Source organism: Argiope bruennichi, chromosome 6 (assembly GCF_947563725.1).
Source record: "Argiope bruennichi chromosome 6, qqArgBrue1.1, whole genome shotgun sequence".
Lineage (NCBI taxonomy): Eukaryota > Metazoa > Arthropoda > Arachnida > Araneae > Araneidae > Argiope > Argiope bruennichi.
The window spans coordinates 82,865,538-82,877,656 of record NC_079156.1 but is presented as its reverse complement, the minus strand read 5'-3'; the positions used below and the strand labels follow the sequence as shown (position 1 = coordinate 82,877,656).

The window sequence follows — 12,119 nt, the reverse complement described above, 5'->3', positions numbered from 1 at the left end:
AGGGCAGTTTGACCCAACACAGCACACACTTTGCCTTTTGGTCATTTTAATTGAGAAAATTTAATAAAAATATTTGTGATATTTTCTATTTAAAGAAAAACTGCATATTCAGCAGAATTTTATATATAAAGATATTTTTAATTTAGTTTTAAGTATTCTCCATATTAATCATAAAAAATTATAAAATTCCTCGTATAATGATGATTTATGTAGATTTGAAACATTGTTTAAGTATCATTCTACTAAAATTGTAAATTCTTGTAGTCAATAGAAATTTTCTGAAAATTAGTTGACAATATGTAAATAGTATACCTAATGCCTTAATATACCATAAAAAGGAATGTTTTAATAAGTAAATAAGCAAATAAAAATATTCTTTATAATAGTTTTTCATCGTATTTAAATAGTACATCGAAAATGCCATGACATACTAACAGAAATACTACAAAATAGCGTTTGCGTATAATTGCGTTTTTCTACGATGTTACGCAAATAAATTCCTTTTTTAAGATTAACATTGATTTTCGTAATTCTCCTTAAAATAAGACTATATATAAGATATATATATTTCGTGGATATTCTTATGCGTGATGCATTTGAAAAAAATTGTGTCGTGCTAAATTCTACTAAAAATATATGAATAAATTTCTTATGACATTCAAAAGATGCAAAAAATATGAAACAAATCATACTTTAAAAGTTTAATAACACCCATTAAATACAATATAATTTCACGTTTGTTACAAAAGATATTCATAAAACTAAGTTATTAAAATTATTTCAAGTAATCTAAATTGAAAATAAATAATCTTCGAGCGTTGTATATTTAATAGCAAAATCAAAAGGTTTTGCTACTAAATATATTGTGCTTATAAGTAAAATACGTTTTCAAAACTGAAAGAATGTTTCCAAGAACCAACCACAAAGAAAAATATTTGGAAGTATATTAAGATGCTATTCGAAAACTAATTTGAGATTTTCAACCACTAAGAGTAATCAACTACAAAGCTTTCTTTTCCTATTTAGATAAATTGACATCCGTTTTCTGTTGTTGAAGTTCCAGAATGTCGAGATTCAGCTTGATCAGATACGTCTTCAGCATGTGTAGATGATGATTCAGGTTTCTCCATTTCAGCAGCCTGCTTTTCAGAATCACCCAAAGACAATTGGGATAATGCTGTTGAACATTCTTCAGTTTGCTTTTCCCCAGTGGCCTTCTCTGAAGAATCGGATAATGAAAGAGCAGATATGCCTTCCAATGTTGAAGCTTCAGATTTCGATTCAACGGATTCTGAACCCTTGTCAGCAATTTTTGAAGGTCCTGCCTTTGGAGAATGCGATTGAACATCAGCTGCAGCTGCACCTTCACATCTGGAGTCCGCGTCTTGGTATAGGTTACTGGTTTCTGATGTTGATTCTTTACTTTCAGCATCGATTCCAGATTTCGATATCATTCGTAGTGGAATTGTTTCACATTCATTTTCAATTTCCGATTCCATAGTCTCATCCGAGTCTCCTGGGGGTAATCCAAGAACACATCTTACGTATTTGAAGTCATGTCTGCTTCTATCACGCCAGAAGGGTCCAGAAGGCAATTCAGGTTCTTGTTGAGGTTCAGGTTGGGGTTGAGGTTCTGCCGGTTGTTCTGGCTGAAGGGGTTCCATTGGCAACCAATCAGATGGTTGAGTTGGGACGGTATAAACTCGCTTACTTTCATGCATAACCTGTTAGAGAAAAAACAGGAAGTAAATAAATGTATTGTTTAACAACGGATTCTAAAACCCTCCGCTCTTTTGCGCATGCGTTAGGATGGGTTTAATTCGTCAAAACAGGGATGAGAGGAAAGTTGAAAGGAAATATTTACATTTAATAATAAAATAAACTCAGATTAATCGCTCAATTAAAATAAAACCCTCGGAAACGACACGATTCTTGTTTAGTGATGCTTGTAACTCATATTTGAACGAGATGAAAGTTACCGATATTATATATAAGACAATTGGCAAGCAGCACAAATTCTAAGACATTATGTTTATTTCGTTAATGTACATTTGTTCATTAAGGAGACAGTGAATTTTGAAATAAGCAAAAGTGGATAGAAATATGAAATTTTACTTTCATCATTTCCTCACGTAAATATACGTTTATATTCAACTAAAACAGTGTTATAAGATATATGTTGTCGCTTGTGGCATTTATCGTAGACAAGCTAGCTGACTAAGTGAGCAATTATAAGCCTAGTTTTAGCGTCTCTTGTTTCAGTAGCGTCATATATGGCCAAGATTACGTCTTAGCTAATCATGCCTCACAGGCTTTTTCACGGGGCGGATTTCATTCATACATTTCATTCACTCATCCACAGATCGTAATTTAGACCTGAATCAGAGAACGATCACCTTTGATCCAATAACCCCAGTGGTATTGTCTCAACACAGAGGACTTTATGGTTACAGATTTATTCGTGCACCAGCCCCGCTATAAACGGAGAGTCTTCGGTCGGCAGGGCTCGAACTTACAACTCAAGGGATGCGAATCCTATGCCCTCCCACCCAGACTATCTATGCTCATAAGATATATTGTTCAATAAAATATTTCAAATGCCGAGAGAAAAAAAAAGGCCCATTTTAATTACTTTCCTCAAAATTATATTATAATTAGATTTTAATATCTTTGAAATTTTTCAATTTTAATTTTTGAAGAAATAAGGATAATAAAGATTTCAGTTATACATTAAAAGAAAATAGCGTATGTATTTTACATTTCGAGTTTTTTTAAATGGCTAAAAATCAATTTTAGTTCTGGGAAACGTAAGATTCTAATGAAAATTTAGTAAGTGAGCATAACAATATTTCGTAAAAATTAGTATTTAATGGAATTATAAAATCATACACAGTTTTATTCCAAATAGATATACATTGGATAATAAGGAAAAATTAGAAAAAATTAAAAATTAATTTCCTAGAATATTTTGAAATTAAAAAAAAATTGTACATCTTAATTTTTTTAAAAAATATTTCATTTAAAAAGTTTTATAAGAAAGAACTTTGAATTATTGATATTTTAATACATATGCATAAAAAATGTCATAACTAAGTGAGTTATTCTCAAAAGTACCCAACAGAGTCCAACGTCTCCTTAATGTTTTAATTTATTATGATCAAATCCCTCTTTATAAAGTATCTGGGTTTGTTTGCGTCAGACTTCATAGATTTAAATTATCAGACCTTATATATTTTCTTTGATCTGCACGGCAGAGCAAAGAATATTATGTATCCTTCATCCAAACTTGTGTACCAGAATAATGGAGGTACAGAAAAGTATATTCTGGCTCCCTTATTTAATCTTCTGTACCAGAATAAAGGAGACAGAACAAGGCATATTCTGGCCCTCTTATTTAATCTTCTGTACCAGAATAAAGGAGACAGAACAAGGCATATTCTGGCCCTCTTATTTAATCTTCTGTACCAGAATAAAGGAGACAGAACAAGGCATATTCTGGCCAACTTATTTAATCTTCTGTACCAGAATAAAGGAGACAGAACAAGGCATATTCTGGCTCCCTTATTCAATCTTCTGTACCAGAATAAAAGAGACAGAACAAAGCATATTCTGTCCGTATCCAATCTTGTGTACCGGAAAAGCTAAAAACTCAAAGCTATAAACACTCACTGCACTAGTTCCATATTACGGCATATCTTATCTCAACCTTCCATCAGGACCAATGTCCTTCCTGTCTTTGCCTTTATATCTCATTTTATATTTCAAAAGTGTTTTAAGCAAAGTTATGGAACTTACGTAACAAAAGATCAATGACGTTATGAAGAGCATCACAAATCCAAAAAGAATGGCGTATTCATAATATCGGCCAGCTTCCTCGGCAACGATGAAAGAAAAGAAAGCCATCAGGAAGGAAAGAATGAAACCCAGGAGACTGCATGTTGTACGAAAGTACCTGTAATTCTGCAAATAAAAAGAAACATCAATATTACTATAAATAGATAGTTCTACGGGATTTAACCTTTAAATTGCTGTGCATCGAACCATTGAATTTTTAACACACTGCGCACAGGTTGCGAGATTTCTCGTTTTTAGTAGGCCGAACGTTGTGGCTGGGTTACGAGATATCTCGTTTTCATGTTTTTTCCCCGGCTAAATCGATGTGTAACCATCCAGGGGCAAATATTTAACACATTAAGGACCGCAAAGAAATCTAAGACATAAGCCTGGGACAGCACGTTTTTTAGCAAACTTGTATGTTCTAAAATCCCCATAACTTTTTTTTATTTATGAAGCAATAATAGAGGGTACATGCAACACGACAAAACTCGTGAGCGGTCTTTAATGTCTTAAAACAAGATACTGTTGCAAATTGTGCCGCGCCATTGCACAAGGGAATATGCTTCACAAAATATCACATTCAAAAACATTTAAGTATGCGAAATAAATGGTTAAAATGTTTACAAATCTATATAATAAATACACGTATAAAATATGTAGTAATGTTTAAGAATACTTTTTGTGAATGTAATACCAAATGCAAATTAAAAAAAGTACATATATGCATCCTTTTGCTTGCCAAGCATGCTTCTAGAGCGTTCAAAAAAATGTGCGGACCCTGGGAGCACGTTCAGCGCGCAGAGCGTCGTACGCAGTGTGTTAAGATGGCACATTTGAACTAAATTGTTTATATTGACCTTATAATTTGATGCATACAATTGTATGGTTACAGCTCAATTTATTTATTTGAATAAAAGTGATAATACATTCCATGAACAAATGTGTTGTCTATTAGATAATAGACGACACATACTATACTGTTCAAATTAAATGGAACGAACATGTTTTTCTTGTCTGAGTTCGTATGTGATTACCAGTAATGTTCCGAACTCTCTCAAACCATTACATCTACTTAGATGTAGTGTGACCTTGGCAATAATTTACTCGTTTGACTGGTTTTAGTGTATCAGTAATTTAGCTTTAAACCGTCAGGGTGGTAGCTGGTGGTTATAATTTTGCTTTTCGTGTTGCACTTGTTACTTTGTTTGTTCCAATATTGATATTACTCCAATGAAGTGTTCTAAAATAATCGCTCTTAATGAATACACTTCTACGAGTGAAAGATAACTACGGCAGTTGGTGTGGGAAAATCGGGTGTTTCAAGAATTTTAAGAATATTTCAAGATTCGGGATAAAAAAAAGTAAAGGAAAATGTGGGCCCAAACGGAAGACTATTCCAAGAACTGATAAAATTCTAATAAGAAACAGCAAAATAAATCCAAGAAAGACAAGCACAGACCTTCAAAGGAAGGTATTAGATTATGGTGTTGATGTGAGTACCTCAACTGTACGGAAAAGGCTTATGGAAGTTGGTCGTAAGGTAACATAACCGAATTCTAAATCAGAAAAGCATGAAAAATATTTAGCATGGATCAAAAAATACTGATTATGATCGAGTAGATTTGAAAATAAGGCGTGAGGATTTAGAATAGAGTATCATTTAAAATAATTGCAAGTGTGGCATCCGCCGCTCGTTTAGAAGACATAAGAAGTGAGAGATCATTAAGTGAACGGTCTGGACGCCACAACAAAGAAGCAGGAACTGCAGACGTAGTCCAAAAGCAATCACTCGCCACAATATAACCCATCTAATAGAAGGCAAGTAGCATATTCGATGGGGGAAGAGAATTTAGCCCTGATTCGTTACTATGTGCAACAGAGTGGCAAGAACCAACTCCCATATAGGAAGCCTCCTACTTTCATATCTGTTGCACCCCTCCGAGTGAGGAGTATCAGTATGGTATCCAGGGAAATCGACTTGCATTACCTTAAGGCATTCAAATAAATCTGAATGATCAGAGCACTACACAATCAACAGGAACTATTTTTTTGTCCTGGACCATTACGAACCAAGTTATGACCTCTCCCATAGAAAGCACGTCCCATGATCAAAGGGGGACAACAAATCCCACAGCAATTTTGTATCACCAGGGCGGCGAAAACTAACCACGATCCGGAAGCTTCTTTTCTCCATTTGTGAACTGCCCTTCGAGGGGGGGGGGCATGTGTCAGTACAATAAAAAAATTTTGCATCCTATTTGCTATATTTCGGCAAGTTGAACCAAGTTAATTCAAATTTGAACCAAAGGATTAAAATGATTGGCTTGAATTTACAAACGCAGTTAAACCATTTTCATAAAATATTTTACACATTGAATATCCCAATCATTTATAGGATTAGTTTGATGTAATTAAACCGTAATGGTAGCTATTTTAGCTATATCTAAGATACACCTGTGTTGACGAAACATTCCCAATTTAATTTCTAAAACTAAATTTTTCCGAAATTATTTACTGCAATTCATATTCTCTTCAGCACGGAATTGCAGTTGGTTGAAATTTTCTTTACGACTTATACACGCATTTAATATTAATCTGCATTTACAATATCCAAGGAGTAGAAGAAATCGTAAATCGGGAAAAAAACATTTTGAATACCAGCTAAACTTAATTTGAAGGAATAACCTAAAATATTGTAAAATAAGGTACGATAGAAAGGGGAGGGTTAAAGGCAGGAGGTAATATTATGAGTACAATGTTGAATTTTGAGCTTGGAATCTTGAAATGATAGTTTGGTTTGAAAAAGTATTTAGATTTAATCAGATTGAGATCATTTTTTTGCTTTTTCTGTTATTTTATTGCTATTTAGATCCAATACTCAAATTATCAGTTATAGCCGACACTACTACAGCATAACTCAATGTATGAAACATTCAAGACCATATTTCTAATCACTGGAAGCAACGAGTTTAAAATATTGTATGATAACAAGTTTTGTTTTTTAATAGTAGTTTAAAGTAAGATTTATGAGGATGCTCGCAATATACTGTTTATTGCATTGCTAATTATTATGAGGGTACGTTTGCTTTTTTGTGAAAAAAAATTAAAGCATTGATTTCAGAGGCATTTAGAAAAGCTTTCCGTACTCAGTGAACAATGTCAGTTGAAATACCGTACAGAATGACTAGAGATATTCGGTTGAAAAATACTATTTTCATTCATAACTTATTACACCAGATAATGGCTAAATAAAATAATGTTTTTAATTTCATTCTCCAGTATTATAATAAATGAAATCGGATGCATTTTGTTATGATTTATTCTGAAAAATTTATATTACTTTAGTCCACAAGAGTTTCTCTAAAGTACTTTCTTAACAGTGTTTTTACATTACTTTATTAGATATTTTTTAATGTATCAATTCTACTAAAAGTCCAGACAATGTTTTCAGTTTTCTGAATTTAAAATAAATTTTGAACCATTATGTCGTCTGTAAATGGCATGATTTACACTAAAAAATTTTAGTAAATTTTGCAGTAAATGAATGTACATATTACAGGCAAGGCTGTTAAGAACTTAAAACTTTTATTAAATTCATTTCAGGTTGTTTTAAATATACAATTAACAAATTCATTTCACAACTGTTTAATTAAACGTTTCAACAGATACTGAAACAAAACTCAAGTGTCTGACGAAACAATAAGACATTTCAAAAACCAGGAATTCTAAAAATGTCTTGGAATTTTGGTATATATATAAAAACTTCTCATTAACTTTAATGAAAGTCTTAATCCATATTTTAAAAAATGGAGTAAAATGCATTAATGGAGTAAAACTGGAGAAAAATGCACTCTTTTAGTATAATATATATAGACAATGGCATAATCTTTAAATGACATATATTAAGCGCAAGTTTCTTATTCCGATAAACATTAATCCAGAAAACTACTGCTGATATCTGGAAGACTTCCCATTTTTATTCCGACATATATACATTAGAACAAATTAAAAACAAAACGATAATTATTACTATTATTTTTAAAACAATTTTCACTAGTATCAATTGCAATTACTTTGCCTTTTTCATAATCATACATTTAAAACGCCAGAAGAACCATTTTTCCAGAAACCGTGAAAAATTATACTTTAATTCATTACTTAATCATTAATAAAATGTTTTTGATCTAATCTAATTAATCATCTAATTTTTTTTATCTGTACTTACTTCTTTCTCTTCTGGAATTCCGTTCTGCATCTTCAAGATATTACTAAGAACTATGGACTAACTAGCAAAAAGACAGAATTTACTGGAATAGTTTGTTTTATGATTCAGAAAATCGCATTTCAGCGCATGCCTCTGCAACCACCAATAACAGGACGGATAGGTGCAATAGGATTTCGTTAAGAAATATTTAAAATTAGGCCAAGTCAAGGGATTTCATGACTTGGTGGATGGCTACTGGTTGATAAAATGAAAGGTCAACAGTTCGAATCGTGAGGTTGGTATGTTCTAAAGCCGCTGGGTTGCGATGCTTTTTCGTTAGCGCTAGGTAGAAATTTTTGCACAGAATATTAGGTCAGACATTATTTACCTATTTGACATGTGTTCAAAAATAGGACTCTCTACTTCTTTTAGCAGTTGAAGATAACTGATTGTTAATAAAAATGAGAAATGTACTGTTAAAAAACACTCTAATTGCCATCAAAATATGAGAGACGTTATTTAAAAATTTCGTTCACTTATAACTTGTACATTGTTTTAAATATTTCAGTTGATGATACCGTTAAAGCTCCTCTGCGGATATCTAACTGAAAAAGAATAAATCTAAAGAATAAGTTTGTCGCCATGTTAAAAGAAAATGAAATTGCAGTCGAAACTTTTTGAAAGCTAAACGATGAAGAAAATAATGTTACCTATCTCTGAAGTCATGTAAAATTAATTAATTGTAATTCTGTTTGGATTCCGTATTAAGTAATAACAATAACAAACACACTGGAAACATTTGTTAATTAAAGTTTTAAATGATCTGGAAGAATTCTAATTTTCTTTTCTAAAAATACTATATATTTTTCAAATTTGTTTTTATTTTAACTTCTGAATGTAAACATGGGAAAAAAATATTTTTTATGAAAATAAGTATTTTTAAATAATACAATTATAGAAAAAATTATCACGAGAAAATTAACATTATTGAAAATTTTAAATATTATTTTAACTTTCAGGAGATTCATTTCATTACTGATATCGTTTTTCAAACCATATATTTGGAAATAATAAAAATAAATGCTTTTGAATAAGAGAAAAAAAAAGACATAATGTTAATTTTCTTGTTTCAATGCATTTATTAATTTTAATTATTCATTAGGTTAAATTTTCTCATTTACTTCAGCAGTTTTAATTAAGTAAAACTCTATTCATGTTTGTGTCTTGGAATTTAATTATTATTAAGATTTATGGATTCATGGATTTCATTCATCGGATGCAGAAATCCGTTTGAACTTTCAGAGTAGCCAACGTGGTGGATGAATTCACTAAATATTTTCTTTCTGTTGCATATATTTATCAATATTTACAAGTCTGGGGGGAAACGATAAGCATGACGGACGAATCGCAAATCTTTACTGTCAACAGTCTGGGGCTAAACGCTAGTCTAAGTAGATAAAACATTTCTCAATTTCAGAAATTGTAAATTTGCCTTTCATTTTTATTCAAATATAAGTAATATTACAACGCACAATTTCATTTCATGATTTATTTATTATGTATCATGCAAAGAGTAGATTTATTTTAAAATAAATTTTGAACTAGACTTATTTTTCGATTAATAAAATTCGGAAGTTAGGACAATTGTATTTCAACTGCTCTATTAATAAGCATATTAACATCATTCTAATTGATCGTTTTATTCAATATTTATAAATATGCTCCTCAGCTTTAAAAATATTTTGATTTGTGAGATCATAATTAGAGAAATCATATCTTTTATCGACTCATAAAAACTATACGAAATAAAGAAATGAAACTATACATAGTTTTAATACATAATCATAGTTAATAGTTTCATAGTTAAAAAATTAGGACAGAACTAGCATTCTAAGAAATATGTGAAAGAATAAAATTAGCTAACACTTCACACATTTGGATTCAAAATATAATGCTATATAAATTGATTACAGTTTCATTTACTCACTAACATTGAGTTTTTTTTTTTGAAATAAAATTTATGAGCCACAAATATTAGACATAGTAGTAATACTTAACTTAAATAAATAAGCTGTTTATACAAGGGGTGTTCAAATGAATAGGTGCGAATCGACACTGTGGGTATAAATGAAGACTTTATTCAAAGTATACACCATAGGCCTGAGTACAACGATCCCATTGATTAGAGAGCCGAAGGATTCCTTGTTCCCAAAATTCCTGTGGCCGTGACGAGACCCAATCTTTCAAAACGTCCTTGAGTTCGCCGTCCGAGTTGAAGCACTTCTCTTTCAGATGGTTTTTTTCAGAACCATTAACTCCGATGTGCACTGTGAGACACACCGAAGACTCCGCAGGTCCTTCAAGAACACAAGACCGGGGTTATTCACAGAGGGTGTGGTTCTATTCAGTGCGTCCACACATCTCCAGGGTCACACGCTAGGAACTGGCCAATTTCAAGTGGGAGCAGCTAGACCATTCCCCTACAGCCCGGATATGTCACCCTGCAATTTTCATATGTTTGGTCCCCTGAAAAACATCTAAAAGGGAAGCGCTTCAACTCGGACGGCGAACTCAAGGACGCTGTGAAAGACTGGGTCTCGTCACGGCCACAGTATTCCGGGAACAAGGAATCCTTCAGCTCGCTAATCAATGGGATCGTTGTGCTCAGGTCTACAGTGTATACTTTGAGTAAAGTCTACGTTTATACACACAGTGTCGTTTCGTACTTTTTCATTTGAACACCCCTTGTAAAATAGTACCAACTATTTTTTTTCTGATTTTTCTACAAATGGAAAACAAAATTGATTAAGATATGATTTTTTTAAAAACAAGCACATTAAAATACTAGCTAAAGTTGAAGGGTTAATGAAATAATTTTAAATTAAGTACATATTATTCTTTCGTATTATTAATTTTATTCTTAATGATGTTAGGTTGATATATTGCCTGTAAATTGCATCATTTCAAATGCGCGATGAAAGATCGCACGAAAATGCTCTGCAGAAACATATTATTAGTCAAAGATCTTCAAAATTTGGTACATAGTTAATTGTTAGATAAAAATGCTCACTAAAAAAGATTTTTTCATAATTTTTATAAAAAAAAAATATTATTAATTAGAAGATATAACTCAAAGATTAAAGTATTTTGAAGTTATTCCTGTATCATTTTCGAACAAATAACTGCACAAAATCTATTTTACACTATTTTGAAATTGATAAGATAAGTTTTTTTCTTATATCTGCTTAAGTCTTTTCAATTATATTTCCTTAATTGTAAGATATTTTTAAAAAGGATTTTAAGTATATTTTAAAACAATTCTATTTATTGATTTAGTTTCTGCATTTATCCATGACGTTGTTAAATAAAATAATCATTTTATATACGATAACATTACTATGTAATTAATTGCAAGATAACTTTAGAAATGAAATCAAAATAGTCGAATTAAGCCAAAAACAAAATCGCGCAATGATTCTTTTGGTAATTGTTCGAATCAACATCAAATTTTTCATTATTAAAATATTGATAATAGTAATATTTTATTTCATAATTTTTAAATCAAATAATATCAAATAATATCAATATCAATGTATTAGAATTTTATTCTTCAATCATTCTAAAGTTTTACATTATTTAATTTAATAACATTTTATTTTGCATCAAGATTAAGGTGAATTCTGCATTGAGAAATCAGTCGTGCTGCGTAAACGCTTGCTTAATAATATGAAATGAAAAAAATAACTTTGGTTCTGAGTGGCTTACATTTTTTTTATCTCTGAACTGTATTTAACAGAATTATCAAAGTACGTTTTTCGAATGAATGTCTTCTAATAAAAGGAAACTAATATGTTTTAATTAAGTCTGATTCTATTGATGAAATTTGAAAGCAGAATCAAAAAATATGAAAAGAACCAGAAAGAGAAAATTAAAAGAACGAATTAAGTCTTGGATATGATGGATCCTTTGGCAAAGCATCAAACCTAAACTCGAAAAATCGTTTCCTAACCAACCGTAAAAGCCAAAAGGAGAAAAAAGGTTTTTTCCTTTCCGTTTTTTTTTTCTGTTGGACATTAGC

The 12,119-nt window shown here is 31.2% G+C and overlaps 1 protein-coding gene across 1 annotated transcript; it reads right to left on the bottom strand.

Moving 5' to 3' along the window:
• Positions 1-686: 686 nt before the first annotated feature.
• Positions 687-8,212, bottom strand: LOC129973098 (clumping factor B-like). The gene is made up of 3 exons (XM_056087480.1): positions 8,063-8,212; positions 3,796-3,960; positions 687-1,724 (listed from the first exon to the last, which is right to left on the bottom strand). Exons 1-3 carry the CDS (start codon positions 8,090-8,092, stop codon positions 1,023-1,025), a joined length of 897 nt encoding a protein of 298 aa, XP_055943455.1. The 5' UTR covers positions 8,093-8,212; the 3' UTR covers positions 687-1,022.
• Between the last annotated feature and the right edge of the window lie 3,907 nt (positions 8,213-12,119).